Genomic DNA, 25,856 nt, shown 5'->3' on the forward strand with positions numbered 1-25,856 from the left:
TGGATATTTGATTCTTTTGGCTTTTCAGATTATCACCAACATGTCTTGTCCTACTCCTGTCTTAAAGGGGAATGACTTTGGGGTATTTCCTTTATTTATAGAATTAGTTCTTAGTCTCAGAGCAGAATCTAAATTTTATCGAGGCAGTTGTGACTTGAGTTTTGTCCATTTTGAAATTTTAAAATAATAGTAAGTATTTCTCAAATAGTAGCTAGTATGTGCCAGGGACTGTAATGAAAAATTTATACACATCTCATTTACTCCTCACAACAGTACTTTGAGTTAAATATTTCTCATTTAACAGATGAGCAAATGGAGAACTGATGAGATTAAATAACTTCTTTATATGCATTCAACTAGAAGGAGAGCTAAGATTCAAATCTTGTCTGTTTAACTCCCAAGCCTATAGGTGTTCTTTCCACTAACCCCATAATGCCTCTATAGTTCCAAAGAACTTATTAACTAGATAAACCTTTAGATAACTACTTTTACCCCACCTAATTTCTTGTTTGTACTTGTGGTCTGCCCTGTTTTCTTCATTTTAATTCTCTTAAACCATTTTTTAAGATATTATTTATTTATTTGACACAGAGAGACAACAAGAGAGGGAATAGGAGAGGGAGAGAGAGAAAGAAGCAGGCTCCCTGTGAGCAGAGAGCCCTATGTGAGGCTTGATCCCAGGACCCTGGGATCATGACCTGAGCCAAGAAGGCAGACGCTTAACTACTGAGGCACCCAGTTGCCCTCCCTCTCTTGATCCATTTTTAAAAGGATGTCTTTCCCCAGACACTAACCTTTTTGGTTTAATCAGCTATGCTTGGCTTTTTTGTTTGTATTTCTTTTCAGAACTTTGGAATATTTGTAATATTCTACACATATTAATCCAGAGCTCCCAGCAGGATATTTAAAAATTTTCCATGCTTCTTGTGTATTTTTGTGTATCTTTAATAAAGGTCTACCTTTCTAGTTTTTAATACTAGTTAAATTGCACAGGAATTCAAAAGTGCTTTTTCTTTAAAATAAAAAAAATATATAAGCAAAATTTACAGATAAGTCTGGAGTTCTTCAATCCCTGTTCTATACCGCACTCCCACCTTCCCAAAAGCCCCACTTTCCAGCCAGGCCAACTACCGTTATGAATTTATATCTTTATAGACCACAGTCCAGTAGGTGTTTCTGTGATGATGGAAATGTTATAGATCTATACTGTCCAGTACAGTACTGCTAACTTTAGGTGGCTCTGGATCACTTGAAGCATGGCTAGTATGATTGAGAGAGCTGAATTTTCTGTTTTATTTAATTTGAAGTAATGTATATTTAAATGTCCGAATGTGGCTTTTGGCTATTATCTTGAACAGCACAGTTCTAGACTTTTGCATATGTTTTTCTGTTGGCCCATACACAATAGAGTATTTTTCTATGTGTTGGTGCAAATATTATAGATGGTCTCATACTGTATGTGTTAGTCTGCAGCTTGCTTTAAAAAAAAAAAAATCAGTAGTGTGTCTTGGAGAGCTACCCATGTCACTACAGAAAGATCTTGCTCATTGATCATCTAGCTCATTCTTAATTCCTAATTTTGTTGGTAATTCCTTTTCTAAAGTGGGTATATAAGGTGGTGATTACATTCTATGTTTTCTTCCCCTTCATTATTCTTGATGTGCCATTAAGGGTTATGATCATGATAACCCACTGAGGAAAGATTTTAAATTTCCTTTAGTAACCACCCCATATTTTGGTTTCTTGGGGATGCTACGATTAGAGGCTTTAAAAAACACATTATATTTTTACCACCACTGTCATCAGTGACTGTTAACAAAGGAACCAAGTGCTCAATGGCCAGTTAACTTTAGAAGACTTGCTGTGGGCTGGCTGAGATTAGGCTGAGATTGGGTTTTCACCCTGGTACTTGGTAATGGGATCTAGTGCATTAGTTCTGACTTTGGTGGACATAGAAATTGCATAGAGAGCTTTTAAAAACTGCAGTAGGCCAAGGCATCTGTATTTTTAAGACCTACCTGAATTAATTCTGTTGTGTAGCTGGTATTTTGGAAAGGGTCTTGGCAGTAGAGGTCCATATACAACTTCTGGTATTAACTGTGGCAGGGAGCAACTTAGTTGATCTTTTTGTATCTCGATCTATTCAATGATCAGAAGAATAATACTTGCTTGGGTAGCTTTGCAGGTTATTGTGAAAAGATGAGACATGTAAAATACCTTATAAAAAACAAGTTGCAAAATTTTATAAAAATATTTTAAAAGTATAAAATTTCTCCTAAACTTACACTGTAGTGTGGACTCTGGTGACACTAGTGATTGCCTGCTCCTCAGTTTTCTAAGTGTTATGGTTTAGATACATAAGACCTTCCCAGTCTCTGAGATATTTGGCTCAGCTTTGATGCTCTTATTTTCCACATTTGATTTATAACTTCTTCTACATGCATCAGTCCTTTTTTTTTTTTGACGTTGAATTTGTGAAGTTTCCTATTCTAAAAAGAAACTGGGACTTCAATAAGTTAAAATGCTTTGTTAATTATGTTCATTTTTGGCATTGATTTGTATGAAGTTTTAATAGTGAAAAAAAACACAGCTATATCAGGAAGCCTGAATGTGCTATGGGAGATGTTTTTTGATCTATTAGTTGAAATGATTTGTTTGTCCATTGTCATGCTTTTACTCTAATCTAGGGCATTTTGTATTGGCTATTTTCTAAAATGGCCATAGGATCTACTTACTGACATGCCTTTGTCATTATATAATCTGTGTGTTGACGTTATTATTCTTGGCATTGTGCATAGCAGCTAATATAATTAAATGGTTTAATTATTTTTTCCGCTGTTTTAATGCTTTGTGATCATTTTTAGAAACAGTACTTAGGTATGTTTTGACACTTATTTTGTGCAATGCAAGAAATAATTTCTACCACAATTGTCACATTTCCCCCACCACCAAATAACAGTGGAGCAAGAAAATGTTCTTCCCAAACATTACTGCCAAGCTTCTTAGTACAGAGGTTTGACTTTTCCAGGAAATTAACCAATTAGCCATACCTTTACCATAAAGTGGGTATGCTGTAATGCTTACTTTAATTTATATTTGTTTTAGTGACATTTTAAAAAAAGACTCTTAGAGATTCAAGCTGAGAGCACACAAGGCTAAAATAAGATCTGTTTTCTTTGAGGTAAAAGTTGTGGATGGAGCGATATTTCAGAAAGTGTTTGAGGATGTTGTTTGCACCACAGTTTATTTTAAATGATTGCTGTAACAACCCATTTTAAATTATTAGGTAATCTCAAGGGAAGATGAGCTAGGAGCATGTAAGACTGAAAAGAGGGTTTGTTTTCTTTCAGGTGAAGGTTGTGGATGAACGGAGGTATCGGAAAGTGTTTGAAGATATTGTACGGATTATGGACAGGATGGAAAATGACTTCCTTCCTTCCTTAGAACTCAGCAGGAGGGAGGTGAGCAAAAATACATGGCTTCCCTATCTACTGCCCATTGTGGTTAGTCTGGGGGAAACCATGTTTGGTAGAGGAGGCAACACAGCAAAGTGGTAAAAACCGTGTGTGCTAGAGTCAAACTGCCTCCAGTGATACAAGCACTGTCATTTAGAGGCACTTGTGTAACTCTCTGAGAGCCACAGTTTCCTTTTCTGGTTAAAGGGGTGGTTGTGAGGATTACACGAGTTAACATGTGTGAAGCTCTTAAAACAGCTCCTGGCATGAAGTACACCCTCAGGTGTTAGCTGCTCTTATTTAATATTTCAGAGTTGCTGGTTAATTCATGTGTCAGGAACCAGGGCTTACTTGGTCATGGGATGGATGTCCTGACCCAAGGTTGGGTTACCGTCTTAGGTTCTCAGGAACCATTAGAGTAGCCTAGAGAAGTAGCAAGAGCTGTGTAATTCCTCCTCCGCTGGTGTGAATACAACAGGAAATGAGAGGGCATCATGTCCAGCTGGCTCAGCTGGTGAATGCATACAGCAGTTGCACACCTGGTTAATAATTACTTTATTCTTTATTCATATTCTCTATGGAATAATACAACTGACATACTCCCCCTACTAGTGATGCATGTTTGTGTCTGTCTGTTATTCCCCAGTTTGTGTTTGAGAATGTGAAGTTTCGGCAACTACAAAAGGAGAAGTTCCAGATCAGCAACAATGGACAGGTTCCCTGCCATTTTTCTTTCATCCCTAAACTTAATGACAGCCAGTACTGCAAGCCATGGCTTCGGGCTGAACCTTTTGAGGGCTACTTGGAGCCAAGTGAGTTGTCCCTTTCCCGTTGTCTCTGCTTGCAATGTATCATCTCCCCATGACTCCCATGCCTCCCTTTGTTTAACTTCTTGTTTTCTAACCACATGTCTCTTACCTTCACTGTCATTATACTGGGGAGACCTCTTTTGTGTGTCCAGTGTCTCCTCCATCACTTGGTGATTTTTTAGAGGACACTACTTCTGTTGGTTCTCATCTCCCTTTTGCTCTTCCATCAGAAATTTCTGTTACCATGTGTCATTTCTTAAATTTCAGATGAGACAGTGGACATTTCCCTTGATGTGTATGTCAGCAAAGACTCTGTGACCATCCTGAATTCAGGGGAAGATAAGATTGAAGATATTCTAGTCCTTCACCTGGATCGAGGCAAAGATTACTTCTTGACCATTAGTGGAAATTACCTCCCAAGTTGTTTTGGTACATCCTTAGAGGCTTTGTGCCGAATGAAAAGACCAATCCGAGAAGTTCCCGTCACCAAACTCATAGACTTGGTAAGAAACATTCTAAGATATGGAACCTCCTCTAGATGTAATTTTTGTAATACTTAAGGGATATCCTCATTGTCTCTGTGCTTTCTCTTTGGTCGGGGTTGGTGGAATTGTCAGTTGATAAATAAGAGCAAGAATGTCACTTTACTCTGGCACTACTTGCGTTAGATTAAGCCTAAAAGGAAAGCGAAGAGAGCAATCAGTAATTGGCTCTCGTCAGGAATATAATATGTAATACTAAGTTCACTGAATTAGATTAAAGGCTCCCTTCTCAAAGATCTAATGCTTAATTGTTATGCTCTTCCTACTCTAAGTCACTCTTGTATACATTAGCATGTATGCAAGATACAGTAATTGGGGGCAGTAGTATTACCCTCATTAAACACATGAGAAAGCCGAGGCACAAAGACAAGAACTTGCCCAAAATGGAATAAGTTAGTGACAAGTCTGTCCCCCAGACTTTTTGATTCTTAGTCTAATAACTCCTCACTGTATCATCATATCTAATCCCAAACTTGGCTGCGTGTTGCAGCCCAGACCTATAAGTGAACTTCAGAGTACCTGCCTCAGAATCCTGCAGGGGTCCTTGAACAAGTACACATTCTCTCCCCACTCCCACTCATCTCTAGCAATAGAATCCCAGTCCCAGGGCGCAGGCCTTAGGAACCTGCACTTTATCAGCATTCTGGATGATTATAATGTGCCCTCGAGTTTGCAGCATGTTTATTGGAACACACTTAACAAAGGGACGGAGTAGGATTTCCCCTCCCTGATTCCAAGCTCTAATATCAGTTTCCTTATGGAAGAAACGCTTATCTTCAGTAACATAAACTGATTTAGTAACAGGTTCATCCTATTAAGAACGTTTCTTCTAAATGAAAATATTCCTGCACCTGAAGAGTGCAGACCTCTTTGGGCTATAAAAGCATACTTTTGGTCTTTTACCGAAGAAAATGAGGTGATGTGACAGCCATACTTTATCATTTCTATTAGTAATCATGTTGATCCTTTCAGCCTCGCCAGAGCAGTGATTTTATCATCTAGCAAGGAGGGCCAGACCAGCGGGCAGGCTGCTGGCTTGTCTGAGTGTGATCTCTTCTGTTGCCATAGAATTGTTTTAGCTATGACTCAGATGGTAGATTAAAACACTTGAGTCCAGTCCCAGCATTCTTTCTTGGAATTATACTTGTTTCCCTAGAGCCCTCATGACTGGGTGTATTACCTCTGTTTGAGAGAGAACCATTTTCTTCAGAAATTCACATCCTTACATTCTGTTATTTCTTACAATACTTGTTTTCTCTTTTACCACTATATTCTGTCTTTCAAATTTAGTATTTCACCATTTAGGATATATTCCAAATGAAGTTTCTCCTTTTTTCCCTGCCCCCTTCCCTCCATCCGAAACACCATTTCCCAGCTTTCTTTTTCCCAACTTTTAATTATGAAAGTGACAAATATGCAGAAAAATGGAAAGAACAATACAGTGAACACTCACGTTCCTTATAGATATAGATCTGTATTTTTTCTTTTCTGCTGTACCATTTGAAATGAAGTAGTGATGTGTCACTTTACTGGTGAACACGTTAGCCTGCCTCTTAAGAAAAAAGACAATTTCTTTATAAGCACAATACCATTATTATGCCTAAGAAAACTAGCCACTCCACATTTCAGTTTCCCCAGTTGTCTCAAGAATTTTTCGGTAGCTTTTGAAGCCAGAATCTCATCTGGGTTCGTATAATACCTTTGGTGACGTCTCTGCAGTCTCTTTTATTTATTTTTTTAAAGATTTTATTTATTTATTTGAGAGAGTGAGAGCATGCACAAGTGGGGTAGGTGGGGGCAGACGGAGAAGCAGACTCCCAGCTGAGCAGGGAACTCGACAGAGGCCTCCATCCCAGGACCCCCAGATCATGACCTGAGCTGAAGGCAGATTGTTTTTTTTTTAAGATTTTATTTATTTATTTGACAGACAGAGATCACAAGTAGGCAGAGAGGCAGGCAGAGACAGAGAGAGGGGGAAGCAGGTTCCCCACTGAGCAGAGAACCTGCTGTGGTCTTGATCCCAAGGCAGAGGCTTTAACCCACTGAGCCACCCAGGCACCCCAGATTGTTTATTTGTTTGTTTTTTGTTTTTTTTTTTTTATTTATTTATTTTTTTTTATGTATTTATTTGACAGACAGAGGTCACAAGTAGGCAGAGAGGCAGGCACAGAGAGAGAGGAAGGGAAGCAGGCTCCCTGCTGAGCAGAGAGCCTGATGCGGGGCTCGATCCCAGGATCCTGGGCTCGTGACCTGAGCCGAAGGCAGCGGCTTTAACCCACTGAGCCACCCAGGCGCCCCAATGTTTTTTGTTTTTTAAAATATTTATTTATTTGACACAGAGAGAGCGAGATGGCGAAAAAGGGAACACAAGCAGTGGTGCTGGTGGGGGGGTGGGTAGAGGGAGAAGCAGGTTTCCCAGTGAGCAGGAAGCCAGACCTGGGAGCATGACTTGAGCATAAGGCAGACACTTAACAGCTGAGCCACCCAGGTGCCCCTGCAGTCTCTTTTAGAGTAAAACAGTTCTCCCCTTTTGTTTCTTTAATGACATTGACTTTTTTTTTTAGAGTCCAGGACAGTTGCCCAGTCAAGGATCCACCATTTCCTAAATTTGTCTGTTTCCTCTTGGTAACTGTTTAAATTTAATCCTTTCATACTTCCTCCTTTCACTTTATTTCCTATAATCTGGAAACTAGTTTTATTTTTGGTCCAAGTTGGCAGTGGCATTATGATACCCTTTATTGTAATTGTCCTGTTTTAAACAGAATGACTGGAAGGAGGCTCAACCAGCGTGAAAATGTTTTGTTTTGTTTAAAATGTTATCAGGTAATTCATTGTTTGACCATGAATAAGTAGTAGCCAAAACCTTTAGTGGAGTTAATGGGTCTGTAGGAAGCCCTTTTCCTGCACAAATGATTCAAGGTTTAAAAAAATAGAACCCTGTTAATTTTTTCATTATGAAATTATGAAATTCTTATTAAATTGTATGTGTGTGGTCCCTGTTTATTCTTTTAATTTTGTAGAATATAGGGTTCCTTTTTAAAAGATTTTATTTATTTATTTATTTGAGGGTGGGGACACAAAGGAGAAAGAGAGAGAAGCCAGCTCCCTGCTGAGCAGAAAGCCCAATGTGGGACTTGATCCCAGGACCCTGGGATCATGCATGACCTGAGCTGAAGGCAGAATATAGGGTTCTGATTTCTTTCCACAGCCTGTCACATTTCAGTATTATTAAATTCCTGTATCTCATTGATGATGAAGTTGTCCATATTAGTGTAGGGCAATAAACAAGAAATCTAAAATTATCTGTACCCCATTTGTAATATCTTCCCACTCTGTTTTGACTTGATTTTGACCTTCTGCAATGCTTTCTTATGTTTGTTCATATTTGTCCCAAGACCCAGAATGATATTTCAGATCCTGTGAGATGATGCTATTAATAATGATACCTATTATCCTCTATTATATTATTTACTTTAAAATTTTGGTGAAACCAGAAGTGAGTTCAGTGCCTACGTCGACTTTCCATGTACTATTTCAGAAAGATTGTTGTGCCACACCCTCTTCCTGCCAAATGTGGAGTGAAATAACTGGCACAAGTCCTTTTCATTCTTCTTGCCCTTCTCAATGACAGTGACTTTGCCCCTACTAGCATAGTTGGAATTAGCACAAATGGCAAACAGAGGAGAATTTATTTGTAATTTTCTTTATTCTTTTCCAGAATAAAGATAGTTTTTTTTCTGGCTTATTAACTAGCATATTAACTAGCTTGGAGTCATCAATATTTATTCATTACACATTGAATACAAAGTATTATGGAGTTTATGCAGGGACTGTAATTTAGTGGTGATGAAAGTTTGCTTATGTATACAATACGGCTAAATTCTAAATCAAAGTTAATAGGGAATTTGGTTAAAGGTAATCTAAACATTAACTACATTTACTAGCTGATGTCCAGTGTGTTTGGTAAATCAATATTTTGGCAAGGCATTTAGAATGAGAGTTGTGGAGCTTGTAATTTGTATTAATAGATTCCTGTGCCATTTACTCAAGCCTTATATGCTATAAAAGCTTATTGATTGACCAGCTAATTTCTATGAAGATCAATGTCAGAACCAGCCTATTTTGGCTTTTTGAAAATTTGATTTATGTAACATTAACATAACTAGAAACAAATTCAGCACATAAGAATAAAGTGGACTAGAAAAGTGATTTGGGGTTCATCATAGATGTATTTTGAGTCAAGTCCAAGTACTAAAGAAATATATATTAACGTATTGGGTGAGCATGTTCTTCCAGGTATAAGGGACATGATGAATAAATGTTAGAAGGTGAAAACAAAAAGACCATATATGAAAAATAGTAAGATTTCCCTGGGAAGAGTGAGGATTAAAGAAAAGAATATGTGAGGCTGTTAGGGTGGTTTGAGAGCAGGGGATAGAGTCTCAAAGTCAACAGATGAGTTTGTGCTGGAGCCACAGGGCATCTACAACTATCAGAAGCCTTTTATGAGTAGTATGAGGTTGTAAGTTGACATATTTTGAGGAATCGTCTGGTGTTGCTTATAGATTGGACTAATGGAGAGACCAGGTTTGAACTTACCAGATCTGGTTAAAGGTGTTGCTGGTAGATACAGAGACAAGAAAGGTTGAAGGATGGGTGGACAGACTATATTTGCTTGGGGACATGTTTATTTGGAGAACTGTATCAAAGTTTGAAATAACAACAATAACAGCTTGGTAATTAATTTGTCCCTAGTGATCTTTTCATTAGGTGTTTATTTCATCTTACTGATCCAACCACTCATTTCTTATCCTGTTAGGTATATGGTTTGTGTTTCTTCTCTTTATAGTTTATAGGAACTGATCCTTTCTAGAACTTTGATATCCATTCACTTTTCTGCTTTTTATTTTTAAATTTGAATCTGCCTCTAAGTGACTCTTTTACATTATTTTAACTGCATTTACTACTGGCAAAATTCCTCTATGGGTGAATGTTGGAATGAATAATGATTTGCAATGCATTTGTAGCATGCCATGGTTGCCCCACTGGGGAATCCTGAATTAGGTTCCTTTTTTAAATGTGAGCAACACACAGCCTTTTGCAGAAAGTGGGCAGGTCAGTTGAACCAAGTGATTATCAGCAACTTTAGGACTACCTTAGGAGTGTGCTGTTTATGAGTGGAGGCTAAGTGGTGTTTGTATTTTCAGAATCAATCCTAGTGTTAAGATAAATGTTATTTACATCTACTATATGCCTATAGCCAGAGAAGTAAACTCTCAGTGTAAATGTGCTGTTTTTCTACCAGTAGCTAATCAAAGTCCTTTTGATTCTTCTTTCAGAATTTTCTCTTTAATCCATTCATTTAAAAAATATATTATTTTCCCATTGTTAAAGTGTTTACTTCTTTTTTACCTACCTTGATAGCCTTTTAAGAATTCCCTTTGCCTTGGGACGTCCAGGTGGCTCTGTTGGTTGAGCGGCTGCCTTCAGCTCATATCTTGATGCCAGGGTCCTGGGATCTAGTCCTGCATTGGGCTCCCTGCTCAGCAGGAGCCTGCTTCTCCCTCTGCCTGCTGCTCCCCCTGCTTGTGTGTTCTCTCTCACTCTGTCTTTAAAAAATAACAACAAAACCAATTCCCTTTGCCCCTATCACTACCCTTTCATTTTTCCTATTCAGGGCTGTCAGACTGATCTTCCTGTAATACAGCTTTGGGGCCTATGACTTCCTTAAAGGTAGTCAGCAGCTTGCTTATGCCTGCTAAATATAATCCATATTGCTTTACCTGTCATTCAAGTTCCCCCAAAGTCTGACTTCAACATTGCTTTTCATATTTATTTCCCACTACTTTTCTCAGCATCCCCCCCCCATGCTTCCTGCAGAACAGATGACTGACTTTTCCCTACTTTCACCTTGGGATTTACCTTCTCTGAACCTGTGTTTATCTTTGCCTCTTCCACTTGTAGTGTCCCAACCCCACCTGCACTCTTTAAAATCCTATGAATCTTTTAAGGGCTAGTTAGGTCCCATCTCCATTGTAAAAAGTCCTCTGATCACCCCATCTGAAAGCTATCTCCTTCCTTTGAACCCCTGTTTTGTTTGTTTTTCCTATTAACCGTTTATTGAGAACCCATATTTGTGAATTATAACAATATCAGGCTATAAATTCTGGGACTTCTTACCCCAACTCAATTGCAAACCCAAGTCAGGGACTATATCATTTTCTTCTGTATAGCCTCATTTTTCATCCTCCCCCACCCCCACCACCACTCCCCAAAGACATGCATTGCACTAGTAGATGGTCACTGCTTAAAGAAAACCTCTTTGAGGGCCTGATTTAACAGGTTAGTATATGAAAAATGCCTAGTTTTACTCAACATGTCATGTGGCATGTATTCATGGGAGGAAAAATAGAGAAGTCTGTTAGGCAGGTTTTACAATTTCTTAATAAATAGTCCTAAATTTTTTAAAAAGGTTGTTCTCCAAAATTGTGTTAAATTGGATATTTGGCACTCAGAATTTAACTTTTAAATTAAAAAATATTGTAATTAGAATACTATAAATATCATATATTTTATGAAGCAATATTACTCTGATAAATGTTATTTTTTAATTATTTTTATCTCATATGTGGTATTTAGAAGTATAGGTAAACCTACAAGAGCCTGTTTAATTCATAATGTATCTAATAATACTAAAATATCTACCCACCATATCTATAACAGTCCTTTGGGGGAAATGCACTTAACATTGCTATTTGGAACAGGGAACACATACTCTCCCGCCTCCAGCCTCCTGCACATCTTTCATAGTAAGATCAGGACTTCTTCTTTTACTGTCAGACCTGAGAAATGTGTTTTATACTCAGGTTCTTGGTGGCCTATGGCAGAATTGGGAGGATTCCAATTGGCAGTGGCTGGGAAGTGCTCATACACTGCACTCCACTGCCTTACCATGCCTGGATTTTAGGCTGCCTCCTTGACCCTACAAAGGACATATTATTCTCTCTGTTTTGGAGATGAGGAAACTGAGGCTTTACAAAGTTGAGTAACTTGCCTAATGTCTGTACAAAATTAATTGGGGGCAGAATAAAGATTTGAACCCAGGACTGTCTACCACCAGTGCCAGTGCTCTCTCCGCTAACCATGGTGCTTTGTTTCTCACTGTCTTTTTCACAGCTTTCCCCTGCCTCTCTGCCTAGGAAGCAGCCAAATTGTACTTTTTGAGTTGTGTAGGAGACCATGGTGGTAATGATTATAGAGTCCATCGGACCTGAGTTCTAATCCTGATACTGCCACTTAATACCTAGTAGTATGACCTTGGGCAATAATTTAACCTCTCAGAGCCTCAGCCTACTCATCTATAAAATGGGAATAATACCTACTTTGCACACTGTGCAGACTAAATGACACTGTACATGAGCACGTTAGGCAGTGCCCACTAAATGGTGGCAGTAGTTATTGTTGTAGTGCTCGTTACTGGATTGTAATAAGAGCACAAAAGACAGAGACCATTAAAAAGGTGCCTTCTTCCCTTTCCTTTGCTTCTTTTTCGTCTTATACATTATAAGAAAACATGATAGGGGTTAATGATGGGTCTTCTGGTCCACAAAGTCTGAAATGAAATGAATTTACAATTCAGATGGGCCTCCATATTTGGGGATTCTGGGGTCCTTTGAAGAGGGGAGTAGGTATGGGGCTAGGGAAAGAGTGTGGAATACTGCTTAGGGGACCAACTAAGGTGAGAGGAATGGCAGTAGAGAGGAGAGAAGCCGATTGTCTCCCTCTGAATGGCCACTGTTGGACTCCCATTCGTCCTTCGGGTAGCATTAGGACAAGGTAAGAAGCTGCACTGTGTAGCAGCAGGGCCTGGCTCCAAGCAGCATGTGGAAAGGAGCCACCACTGGGCATTTGGCCAGGTCAGCTGGCAGCTGCCAAGGGACACAAAAGTCTAGGACTGCACATGTATGTTTCTTGAGTGATAATCTCAATAAACTGCATGAAAATTTAATATGTATAATAGAGAACTTTTACATATGAGAACATGTTCCATTTTCAACAATAATGATTTATTTGAAAAATTTAAAGCTGTTTAAAGTGTATGTATCTAGTAAGCTAGTGAGTTCTAGTAATACTGATCTGTTTCTAATTCTGTAAATTAATTCAAATAATTTTCTGTCTGTCAATGACTTTCTTTTCCTGCTCTGCTCTCAGGAAGAAGACAGCTTCCTAGAAAAGGTAATGCAATCCATTGGTGGTTATGTGTTTCCTGTGCTTGATTAACAGTTAACTGTTGTCCCTAGACAAGACAACCAAGGCCCAGGAAGGTTGAAACACTCACTGAAGTCCTATTGTTCCTGACATCAGGGGTGTGGGGCAGAGGGGACTGGAACCCAGGTCTCCTGAATACCTAGTGAAGGAAGCTAGTAAAGCAATCGTGCAGTGCTGGGCCACCTCCTGTGTTCAGGCTGGAGGGTGTCTGGCTCCATACAGGCCTATCGAGTAGAGGAACGTGGGCTTGAAAAACATTCTTAAAGCACTGTCACATAGTATCTAATGTGATATCCCCATTTGGTGGAGTTTAATGCATTTTGATAATGGGGATGGTGTACTGTTTTCTGCCTTAGTTTTTAGCACTATGGTTTCAAACTGTGGGCTTATCAGGCACCACATGTGTCTCATTGAAAGAAAACAAAGTGTGCCTGATTTCCCTTTGAAAATTAGAATTCAGGATAATTTGTGGACTTTTGAGAAAGATTTGTGTCTCTAAAGTCTAGAAAAAGATCATGCACAAGAAATAATACTTTCTTAATTATTTCTTGTGCATGATCTTTCTCTAAACTTTAGAGACACAAATATGACATTTCGTATTATCACACATGAGTTTGAAAATGCATAGTGAATGATGTATATAACCTACTGACATTTTATTAACCTTTTTAAACTGCTAAGGATTGAAGCGGTTCTGCTTTCTGGTTCTTCCTTGTTAATAGCAGACCATAATGTCTTTTCATCTCAGACAGTAAGATGAAATTGCCTTATATTGCCTTAATGCCTTAGTACAAGAAAAGCGTCAGTTGGATGTCGAATTTTTTAAAAAGTACATGAATCAGTGCTGAATAACTTATATATGGTAAGTTTGGAGGCATCTGCTAAATCTATACATGTGTTGCATTTGGTTCAGAAAATGAGCAGAGTGCATTATGGACAGTGCTTTGGTTCAGACACCATGTGTCTGCCTGGATTTAATACTAGCAACCGGAAAGAAGTTAGTGGATGAGCCACTGGTAGAAATTCTGGCAGCTACATGGAACATGAATATCAAGTGATAGAATCCCAGGGGAAAAAAGAAAGGAAGCAAAATGAATGTGAAGAAATTAGATTTTAAACAGCAGCGGACTGTCATGCTCTTTTCTCTTCCTCATTCTCTTAGAAAGGTACAGCAGCTTTAAAAGGTCACCAGTGCTTATTGAAGAACATAATGTTAAGCAGAGCCCTCAGCTCTGCTCTAGTATACACAGTCTCTGGAAGTAGTGAAACACTTCTTTTTTTTTTCCATAAGGCAACGTGGTTGGGGGTTGAGGATAGAATATACAGAGTTTCCTAAACTTGAAAGTACACAATGTATAAACTTACGCCAGAGTTGGAGAAAGGGGGAGAAGATCCCAAAAAATGGTCACCATTTTCTCCACTAGGATTTTTCTGAAGGCTGCTTTCATATGACTTTTAATCTGTTGCAGACACTTTTTTTTTAAAGATTTATTTATTTGACAGACAGAGATCACAAGTAGGCAGAGAGTCAGGCAGAGAGAGAGGGGGAAGCAGGCTCCCTGCCGAGCAGAGAGCCCGATGCGGGGCTCGATCCCAGGACCCTGGGATCATGACCCGAGCCAAAGGCAGAGGCTTTAACCCACTGAGCCACCCAGGTGCCCCTGTTGCAGACACTTTTTAATGTAATTTCTATTTGACTATATAAACATGATAATTGAGTTTATTTCCCCAGCCATTTACAAGTTCAGATTTAGTTGTCACTTTTGGGTTTTTCTCTTAGATTTCTTCAGGAGAATCTAAGAAATTAGAAGGATACGTTGAAAAGGTCACAGACCTGAGAAATCTCTGCTGAGTTTTTAATAAAAAGAATAACTTCTGGACTCAGACCCTGAACTGTTCACAGTATTTCTGGCTCTTGGTGTGCTGTATTTGGGTTACTATTTTTGGATCTTAAGGGTTATGAGTTTTAGTGCCTTAAGATTAGACCTTCCATTGAGCCTGAAATATTCATGAATGTAGGTGTAATGTGGAGAATTGTCTTCAATTTCTGAGGACCAGAGAGCCTCACTTAAATCAGCAATGAAAACTGTAATATTTGTGGTAAGACCTGAGAGAATCGTAGGTTAAAAGTCAACAAAAACTTGCCCTCTCCGAGGACTGTATAGGCTGCCGTGCCGGAACGGTCCCTAGGTCTCAGGCAGCCTGTGCACTCCGCTGTGCCGGTACTGCTGCAGCGCTCATTCTTCGTGTCACCCCTGAGAGGGTTTACAGTACACAGTGCACCCAGCGCTCATGTGATGAACATAATAAACCCAAATGGAATGCTTCACTGTTAAGCATCTAGAAGAGGAAGGAAATCCTTTAACTGTGGGAATCTGTATCAAGTGCCTTCTGACCAGGGGTGTCCCCAGGAAGAAAAAAAAAGAAAAATCTTATGAAGATCACATTGTACCTACATAAGCAGAATATGAAGGAGATAAGTTACACAAGTTTTTACTAAGACCTCTTTGAATCTCCTTTTTCATCTATTAGGAGAAATCCCTTCTGCAGATGGTTCCCTTGGATGAAGGTGCCAGCGAGAGACCCCTTCAGGTCCCCAAGGAGATCTGGCTTCTGGTAGATCACTTATTCAAATATGCCTGTCACCAGGTAAGTGACTGTGGGCCTGCCCTTCAACTTTGGAAGGTGTGTGAATCTGGTAGGAAATGATAATACCTCATGTCAGAATAGGGCTTGTAACTTTTCCAAGCTACATTCACAGAGCAGCGCTATTGGGTCATCTGGGCAGATGGAAGTATCCTTATTTACAGATATGAGACTTGAAGCCTGCAAACTAAGTGATTCAACTAAGACCACAGCATAAGTGTAATGGTGGAGCCAGGCCCAAACCAAGCACGCCTGTCTACTGGCTACACAGACTTTTCCCTGGACCACTGTGTACCTCAGTCTGTAAGGCCTGCTTCCGGTCTCACGTAGGCATTGCAGATTTTAAAGTCCAAAGCAAACTTCAAGCCCATTTCTTTAATTTGGTTCTCTTTTCTTAATCCTATCTAAAATGCTAGCTACCTCCAACCCAACCCCCCAGATAGAGAAATTTCTTGGGACTAAATTGAAGGAAAATGTTTTCTTACCTACCGAAGAGTAATAGAACTCAAAGGCAAGGCTTGGTATGGGCATGCCATTTACCCCTGCCCTAGCATTCCCTAGTATCAGTATCTGAATGTGGTTTAGCTCTTTGGACTCTGCCTTCTACTTGTCAGGAAGCTAGAAGTAGGGACACCTCATCTCCCGCTCTAGGCATCTAGTCCTCTTCCATCTCAAGTACAGGCTAAAACCTTTGAAAATCATTTTCTGGTTTGAAACAAAATTTCGTGTGGATTATGCAGATGATAAATGGAAAAGATGCCATTATCACACCTCTGTTCCTAATCATGAGTGCGCATGTTACCCTTCCATCTGCATCCTGCCACTCTCTTGATCCCTAGGTGTCTTCAGAAACTTAGGGCTGATTATCTTGCCTTGTTCCCATTCATTGTGACCTCTCTGTAGGAGGACCTGTTCCAAACCCCTGGAATGCAGGAGGAGTTACAGCAGATCATTGATTGTCTGGATACTAGCATTCCCGAGACAATCCGTATCCTTTTGGACAAAGGCTTAGGAAACAGGATGAAGAATTTTTGACCAAACTCTCCCTTCCCACCTGCATTTGAGTTTTGTGTTTCCATCTTTACTTTCTTTGGAACTGCCTTTTACTATAAGGTAACCATTGACTCTGCAGTTGTTTTTCAATTCCTTTCAGGAACTTTTGACTTCTCTCTTGTCTCAGACTCTTACTGAAAGGAATCAAGGGGTAGGTAACAATGACTTTTAATAAACATGGAACACAGGACCCACAGTACTGGTACTGTTCTGCTTCAGGCCCTTGATCACTCCTGCCACCACATTGTTGTCACTAGGACATGGAAGAGGATGGGAAACATTGGTGACTAGTTTCAAGGACTGATCCAGTGTAAATGTCATTCTGCATGCCATATTCCCCTGACTTGAGTTGAGCCAAACCTCCCAAGAGTCTTTGGTCAATTCTGTAACAACTCACCTGCAGCATACCTGGACCAATAAAATATCAAATCCCAATTAGGATCAGTGTGCCCTGAATAATAGGAAGGAAATGTCCCTGAGGGAGCTGGAGGAAGAAAGCAAATTGGGTCTCTGTGGGGACATTTTCCTGGAGCCCCTTTCCCTTGACTTAAGTTAATCCAGCTGGCAGTAATCACTCTGTGGCTGAAGCACTGCTCATTTTCCTGGAAGCCCTGCCAGAGCCTGTCATCTGTTATGAGCTGTATCAGCGATGCCTTGACTCTGCTCAGGATCCCCAGAACTGCCGACAGGTGAGTTTTACTGCTCTGAGGATATATCTGGGGCAAGTGCCCCCATAGAGAAATCAATTTTTAGATATGGTAGGATGGGTTTGAATCTGTCACTCATGGTAGGACGCCAACATTGAGAGTTGGAACTCTTAAATTTTAGGTTGTGTTATTTCCCGTTATATTTGCCACACTTTTTTAGCTGGCTTATTGAGTAGGGCAGATACCTCTACTCTGGCATTGAATTGGTGAAGCTGATCATATGTGGAATTCTGGCTGACATTACCAGGAAGGATCTGTGACATTTGTGAGCCTTTCTCCTTTTTGTCTTCATGGTGTTTTTTTTTAAGATTTTATTCATTTATTTGAGAGGGCACAAGCGAGGGGGCGGGGCAGAGGGAGAGAGAGCAGACTCCCTGCTGAGTGGTAAGCCTGCCACGGGGCTTGATCCCAAGACCCTGAGATCATGACCTGAGCTGAAGGCAGACACGTAACCAACTGAGCTACCCCGGAGCCCCCTTGGTGTTTTTTTTTTCTCTTTTAAGATTCTGTTTTTAGGGACACCTAAAAGGCTCAGTTGCTTAAGTGCCTGCCTTCAGCCCAGTCATGATCCCGGGGTCCTGGGATCAAGTCCTGTATCAGTCTCCCTGTTCAGCAGGGAGCCTGCTTCTCCCTCTGCCTGCTGCTCTCCCTGCTTGTGTTCCCTCTCTCTCTCTCTGACAAATACATGAATAAAATATTTTCTTTAAGATTTTTTAAAGTAATGTCTACATCCAGTGTGGGGCTCGAACCCACAACCCCAAGATCAAGAGTCGCATGCTCCACTGACTGAGCCAGCCAGGTGCCCCTTCTTGGTGTTTGTTTTCAGTCTTGAAATAATTTTTTAAAGATTTTTTTAAAAGATTTTATTTATTTATTTGACAGACAGAGACCACAAGTAGGCAGAGAGGCAGGCAGAGAGAAAGAGAGAGGAGGAAGCAGGCTCCCCACTGAGCAGAGAGCCCGACACAGGGCTCAATCCTAGGACCCTGGGATTATGGCCCGAGCCAAAGACAGAGGCTTTAACCCACTGAGCCACCCAGGCACCCCCCTTTTTAAAGATTTTTATTTATTTATTTGAGAGAGAGAGAGAGATAGCAACAGGCAGAGAAGCAGGCAGAGAGAGAGGGGGGAAGCAGGCTCCCCGCTAAGCAGAGAGTCCAATGCGGGGCTCGATTCCAGGACCCTGAAATCATGACCTGAGCCGAAGGCAGAGGGTTAACCCATTGAGCCATCCAGGCGCCCCTCAATCTTGAAATAATTTTGATGCACAGTGGCTGAGAATACCATTCAGTCAGACTAGTGAATATTGAGAGGAGCTCCCATCCATGCTAAATGACATTACAGAGAAAACCATTGAGCTTGGCAGATGCCGTGGCTACTTGTCTGAGGAGATGGAAAAGACCAGATTAATACTAACCTGCTTGTGAGGTAGTGTATATGTGTGAATGTGTGATGACCATAACACACATGTGACTGTGGCCTGGTCATTGAGTGTACAGAGACCAAACAGTATGACCATTCTGACTTGGAAGTTTTCATTTGGCAGGTACTCTGGTAGTCATGAGGAAATAAAAGAGAGTTGTGACAAATGAATGGGATCCTGTATGGGTTGGATTATAAACTACTGTGGCAGCTATAAGCTCTTCTTACTACTTTCTTTCACTTGTTCTCCCCACTGTCCGCCCTCCTCTTTTTAAAAACAGGTGATTTCCCAGCTTCCAAGATGCCATAGAAATGTTTTCCATTACTTGATGGCATTCCTTCGAGAACTCTTAAAATTCTCTAAATACAACAATGTCAGCGAAAACATGATCGGTAAGAGTACTTCATGAGAATAGCAACATGAGCAGGAGGGTGGGCTCGTTGGGAAAGCTTTCACATCCAGGCACATGGCCCACTGCCCTCATCCCCTGGTCGCCCAGTTCCCGTCCCTGAGGCTTTGCTTAGGTTGTGTCTAACAAAGATTTTTCCCCTTTCCTTTCTCTCACCCTCTAGCCACTCTCTTCACTAGTCTTCTCCTGAGGCCTCCACCCAACCTTATGGCAAGACAGACTCCAAGTGACCGTCAACGTGCTATCCAGTTCCTTCTGGTATTTCTTGAAAGCGATGAAGACTAATAAGCCTTTTCCTCTTAGTACTCTCTGAGATTCTAGAGGTGGAAGATCTTGGGCACCAAGTATTTCAGAATGATTTGAAAGTCATGCCACAGGAAGGGTCTGTTGCAGAATTTTGAGCCTGTTGGCATGAAAAGGTTGTTTCTAGTGCAAGAGGAAGAGAGTTGCCTAATCGCTCCCTTACCATATCCTACACAGCAAAATACTTTTAGACTTATATTGCCAAGCCAAAGGTACCATATTTTGGTGTTTTTGTGTTCTCTCTTTATAAGGCAAAGAGATCTGTATTTACACTCCTTTACCTGGGGATGTGTTTGTTGCCCTCCTGCCCAGCTATCATGATTGTCCTTAGCGCCCTAGGCCTAGATTCTGAGATGTTCCTGTTCTAGGTCTACAAGCACTACGTGCGTAGCTCAGACTCGTTTGCAGTCCTTCGTCTAAAGCACTTTTGCCCAACCCCCTCCCATATCACCCCTTTGCACTCCACTCCACTAGTTCTATTACGTCAAAGGAAGTCTGAGTGAAGCTAGTGACTCCTCGAATGTCCCCAACAGTGAATTAACCATCTACATGTGGTTGTGACATGCATTTGTGCATTTCTACTACAGTGGCATCTGTATGTCTATAACATTGGCCTTTTCATGGATCTGCACTGAGTGGAACCATATTCTCTTGTCCCAGACCACATTTCCTAGCAGAAGTTTAGGGACTACTAGAGATGACATCCCATTGATGTGAGAGAATCACAGTCAGAGTGGAAGCACTTTGAGCATTTCAGAAGTGAAAATATTCGTGTTTGACAGATCCTACTTTCTACCATCCCTTTGTTCTTAATCAAATTTTACATGAGAACTAATACTGGTTGTCTGGGGGACCCATTCCTCACTTAGAAATCCACCTCCAGAGCAATGCTTGCATCACAGTCAAAAAGGCAGTCTGGACCTCAGGTGGGCTTCTCTGGCGATACTGCTCCTTCCCCCAGCAGGATATTGTGAATAATCCTTAGAACCCCTCTCTGGTCTCCTGAAATACCAGGGGGCAGCTGTTGCCCCCTCTCTCACCAGGGTTGGCTCTGGGCTCTATGACCAGCTCCCCATGGCTCCTTATCCAGTGTTACGTAAAAGAGACTGTGCAGTGAGCCCAATGAAGCCCCTTTCTCTCCCACCCAAGACAACCTTCTGAGCTTTTCGTTTACTCAAGCTCTGTGGGGCAGCATTTTTTTTTTAATTATTCTGTGATGATTGGCAAACCAGCTACCAGCCAGTGACTGCAGAACTGCCTGATGCAGTTGGCTTCTTCCTGGATGTCTTTCATTAAAACCACCCTGAATCAACTCATTCTTGACTGTTAACATTAAAGCCAAGGAGCCTAATGTACGGGCTCTGTGTCTGGTCTTGGGCATTGACTCTTGACTCTTTTAGCACACTGAAGGAGAGAGCCAGGGGAAACACCACTGCTGAATGCTTCTTCAGTTCCCCCCATCTCTCGTAAGTTGAGTTCTGTAGGGGAAGAAAAGTCATGTATCCTGTGATATACTGGTTAAACCCTTTCCTGATTTGGAGTTATGAAACTAGGAGTCAAGTTCCTGGTGCCAAATAGCTGCAGATCTGATAGGTCAGAATTTCATTAATGGAAGATTGTGAGCAGAATGCTTTTGTCATCTCCACTAGGCCAGAAAGTGATCATGGGAGAGGCAGATTATAGAAGCTGGGGCAAGGTCATAACGCAAAGACAGGGAAATGCCTGTCCTGGGCACATTGTCTAGTATATTGCCAACCTGGGATCTTTGGGTCAAGGATATGGTTGGTGGGGACCGTTTGCAGCATCCTAGCTCTTTGTTCATGAGGCAAACACACTAAATTTGTTTACCGCCTCTGTGTTTTTCCAGCTCTGGCCCTGGGATGTATACAGCATTAAGGGTTTGAGACAATCTCTAGGCAGGGGAAACAGAAATAGAGTAGGTGTAAGAAATCTGCTCCCCTACTGTGCCTACTCCAGCAGCCAACCTCTAATTCCTAAGTAACTCTAATGCGTTATTTATTTCATAGCTCCTCTGAAGTAAGGAGTTCAGATCCAGCTGGTAGAGAAGAACTCTGCATCTGTATTGTTTTAGGGAAGAAATGGTTCGAACCCACATGGTGACATTGCATTAGTTTCCCTTTCACTGTTTTCTGATTCTTACTCTGTAATTCTTATATTTCCCAGAAATGTCTTGGTCACTAAGCAAAGCTGCTAGTGGTATTCTGTATTTTGTGTCATCTTTTTTTATTATAATTTATTGCAAATTTTTTTTCTGAATAAATATATGTTGTGTGAAAAATCAGTGTGATCTTGGTAAGGAAGAACTGAGGAGGGAGGCTTAGGTCACTGGGTCCCACTTGACTACGGTCCTCACAGCTATGACTGTTGTGTCATTTCCTTACAGGGAAATACAAGAAATCTCAGTATATTTGCCCTTGGATGGGAGAAGCAGCCACGTATTTTCAGAGGCTAAGAAAGAAGTCACAGTGCTTCCAGAGGCCAGCCCAGTATCTTATCTTAACCCTGGGGATTCAGGCAACAAAATAACACTGTTAGGAAAAAAAGATGTTGATTCTTTATGCATGTAAATGTCACCCTGGGTCAGATTCATGATCATCCCACCCCCAGAAATCCAATAAACCCCAACATACATATTTTGGGAGAACCCAGTGTCCTTGCCAACATAGCCTCAGCAGTTTAGACATTCCCTACAAAGAGCCTGTTTTCACAGGATTCATTTTGCAACTTTGAAAATCAGTTTTGAAACTTTATTACCTCTTGGGGGGACAAAGTCCATAAATTTAGTTCTTTTGGGGGGCTCTAATCTGAACATTTAAGAGGAAACCCCTAATTTGAGCATGGTACCTTTTATTCACCTGCCGATCTCCATTCTGGTTCTCTTCCCTTTCAGACCAAAGAGGCCTCAGCTGGAGCTTTCTTTGCAACCAGGGCCCTCTTCCAGTTCCGTCTGACTATGAGCTTGACCCTGATGAATGTGCTGATTCAGTGTTGTCATAAACAGTTTTTTTAGCCCCACCCAAAGCCTTGGCAGAGGAAGGTGTTTCCTTTTGAGAGAGATTTCTCCCCAGCAGGCAGAGACAACAGACATCCAGCAGTTTTTACACAGCAGCAGGCAATGTTGGCAGAGCAGCCTCAGTGACGACCTTTCCAGAGGTGACAAACTGCAACCCTGGCTGCTGTTACAGGAGAACCACTGGGTCTTTCAGACCACCGGGCAAGTGGATGACCTGGCTCTTGGTGTAGCCTAATAACAGCTACACATAGCCAGAGTGGGATCACCAAGTGTTAGGGAGAGAGAACCTTAGTGATCTAACTCAATCTCATTGTTCCCACAGGCAGACTCAGGCTTAGAAGGGACAGGAGGGACTCAAGGTCACTTAGGTTAGTGACAGCATGCCAGAGTGGGAAAAAAGAGTTTAAACTTTGGTGTTAGACCTAGTTCTTTCTTCCAACTTTTTATTACAAAATCTTTCAAACATACAGAAAAGTCAAAAGGATACAGTGAACACCCTATACCCTTAACTCACCACCTGTTAACATTTTGCCACCATTCATCTCAGAGAGGTTTGATCTTCGCTCTGGATTCTGCCACTTCCTCCTCATGTGTGACCCTAGACTGGCTAGCCTGTAGTTTCCTGGCCTATAAAATGGAACAGGCCTAGCACTTGTTTTTTTTTTTTTTTATTTCTTTTTTTAATTTTTATTTATTTATTTGACTGAGAGAGAGATCACAAGTAGACAGAGAGGCAGGCAGAGAGAAGGGAGAAGCCGAGCGGAGAGCCTGATGTGGGCCTCGATCCCAGGACCCTGAGATCATGACCTGAGCTGAAGGCAGAGGCTTAACCCACTGAGCCACCCAGGCACCCCCGCTAGCACTTGTTTTGATGACTTAACTACATCTCCTCACTTCCCTCTTCAAAACTCCTTTGTGAGTTCCCAGTGCATTTATAAGAAACTCCAAACTTCCCATGGCCTACCAGGCCCTGCATTATTAAATGAAAAAGAAATGACGTGGCAGGCCCTGTGTGTAGTGGGTGCTGTGTAGCTCTTAGCCTCTGCCCTGCGCCCCTTAGCTCTCCCATGTATTTCACTGATTGTCTCACAGCTGCCAAAGGCTTTCTGTCTTTTCATTTTACGTTAATCCTATCAACTAGATAAAAGACCCCATGCTCAGCCTACTCCGCTGCCCTCCCCCTCCACCACAGACACACCACAGTGCCACCGTCTATACTCCCATATTTCAGCCTTCTCCTGCACGTTTGGGAAGTAGGGCTGAGGTGTAAATTAAAGGACCCATAACGAGCGGCCATCACTAGTATGTGATACCTGGCTGTTGTTGAGCCTCAGGAACCACACTTGCAGTCTGCCCATCCCCCCAGGCACCTCCTTTTGCTTTTTCCTATCCTGCTCCGCCCTGCCCTGGGTGCCTGGTTCCTGGCCCTTCTTTCTCTGCTTTGTAGATAAATCCTCCCTCCAGTTTCCACTTTTGCTGCTCCTACCTGAATTGATTCTTACCCAGCCAATGCTACTTAACCTTCTCCCTTGTCTGTCCTGTGGGAGCTACTCCTATCCCCCAGGCCCCCAGGTAGACAAGAGGGGCTTGCCTTTTCTTCAATCACACTTTGAAGCCGTGGTTTTGTGCCTTTCACTTCCCCATCTTCAGTATAGATGAGTGGTTCTCAACCCTGGCTACTCACTAGAGTCATCTAGAGCATGTTTCTCCAAGTGTGGGCCCCAGATGAGTATTACGTGGAATCTGGTCTAATTCAGTGGTTCTTAACCCTGGGCACATAACCCAGGGTTTTAAAAAATACCAGTGCCTACACCATATCTTAGAATGTTTGAATGCTCACCAGTAACGTTCCCCTGCCCCCAACACTATACTCTGACACTGTCCTTTCACTCCTCCCAGTTAGCTAAGCTCTTTGCCACCTCAGGGCCTTTGCATGTGCTGCTTTCCTCTACCCAGAAACCACCTCTCTTGTGCACTTAAGAATAGCTAAGCTTCCTTGGGACACATGGGTGGCTCAGTCAGTGAAGCATTGGGCTCCTTGCTCAGCGGGAAGCCTTCTCTCTCTGCTACTCTGCCTGCTTGTGCGCGCGCTCTCTCTCTCTCTGACAAATAAAGAAATAAAATAGTTTAAAAAAAAAGGGGGCGGGGACTCATGCTTACGGAAGACTGACTTGAACTGAGCCCAAGAACAAAAAAAAAAAAAAAAAAAAAACAGAGAAGCTCGGCTTCCAACTTTGCCAAGCCTAACAAAGTCATCACCACCCCCAGCACCTCCATTCCTGGGCTTCCTGGCATAGCTGTAGGCCTACATATATCATTCGTTCCACAGTCTTCCTCTTCCTCTCTTGAGGACCCTTCATAGACTTGCGCCTCAGGGACTGAGAAACAGGAAATTGCTGTGGTTCTTTGCATAGGCTCCAACAATCAGATTGCCTGGATTCAAATCCTAGCTGTGCCACTGCTAGGTGTCCAAAGTTGCGCAAAAGTATATTGACCTCTCTAGGCCTCAGTTACCACATTTTGTTTGTTTGTTTGTTTGTTTGTTTGTTTGTTTAAGCGGGGGTTGGTGGAAAGGACAGAGGGAGAGAGAGAATCCCAAGCAGACCCTGTGCTGAGCATGGAGCCCATCGGAGGGTTTGATCTCACAAGCCTGAGATCACAACCTGAGCTGAAATCAAGAGTCAGATGCTTAACCAACTGAGCCACCCAGGCACCCCAGTTACCCCCATCTTAAAGTAATAATAGTACCTTTCCTCATAGGATCATCATGAGATGGTATCAGCTAGTACATTTCAAGGGCTGGGAACAGTGCCTTCTGTGCAAGTGCTAAATAAATAGCAGCTAGTATAATCACTCCAAAACTTCCACAGGCCTCAAGGCCCAGACCTCTTCCTCAGCCCTTCTGCTCTCAGTAGGTGGCCACACCCTTTACTTTGTGAAAATGTCAAAGTGGTTAGCCAAAGCAACCCTCAAAGTCTTGCTCTGCAAATCAAAATGTCACAGCTTTTCCTCATCCTTCTCCCTTCCCACCCATGTCAGAAGTAAGTGGTCTTCCTTCTTGCCTAGGCTAACTCTTGTCACTGTGCATTGAGTCCATCTCTTCCCACTCTCACCAGACTTGTTTCCATCATTCACCACCACCACCCCACCCCACCCCCTGCCTTGCATCTTCAATATCAGCCATTCCTTAAGTATTTATTGAGGCTT

At 41.6% G+C, this 25,856-nt stretch overlaps 1 protein-coding gene across 3 annotated transcripts in view; it reads left to right on the forward strand.

The window, feature by feature from the left end:
• Positions 1-21,908, forward strand: part of LOC111157291 (OCRL, inositol polyphosphate-5-phosphatase) — a 52,946-nt gene extending 31,038 nt beyond the window's left edge. For 2 of the 3 annotated variants that reach the window (XM_022518598.1, XM_022518597.1), the window contains exons 16-24: positions 3,351-3,461; positions 4,102-4,267; positions 4,532-4,767; positions 13,018-13,041; positions 15,607-15,723; positions 16,624-16,708; positions 17,335-17,462; positions 19,184-19,295; positions 19,476-21,908. In XM_022518598.1, the coding sequence (XP_022374306.1) occupies positions 3,351-3,461; positions 4,102-4,267; positions 4,532-4,767; positions 13,018-13,041; positions 15,607-15,723; positions 16,624-16,708; positions 17,335-17,462; positions 19,184-19,295; positions 19,476-19,597 (1,101 nt within the window). In that variant the 3' untranslated portion in view covers positions 19,598-21,908. The remainder of the gene's footprint in view (positions 1-3,350; positions 3,462-4,101; positions 4,268-4,531; positions 4,768-13,017; positions 13,042-15,606; positions 15,724-16,623; positions 16,709-17,334; positions 17,463-19,183; positions 19,296-19,475) is intronic. The other variant, XM_022518599.1, reaches the window with a different exon arrangement.
• Positions 21,909-25,856: the final 3,948 nt, after the last annotated feature.

The sequence above is a fragment of the Enhydra lutris genome, unplaced genomic scaffold (genome assembly GCF_002288905.1).
Source record: "Enhydra lutris kenyoni isolate GAN:26980312 unplaced genomic scaffold, ASM228890v2 scaffoldscaffold53, whole genome shotgun sequence".
Taxonomy (NCBI): domain Eukaryota; kingdom Metazoa; phylum Chordata; class Mammalia; order Carnivora; family Mustelidae; genus Enhydra; species Enhydra lutris.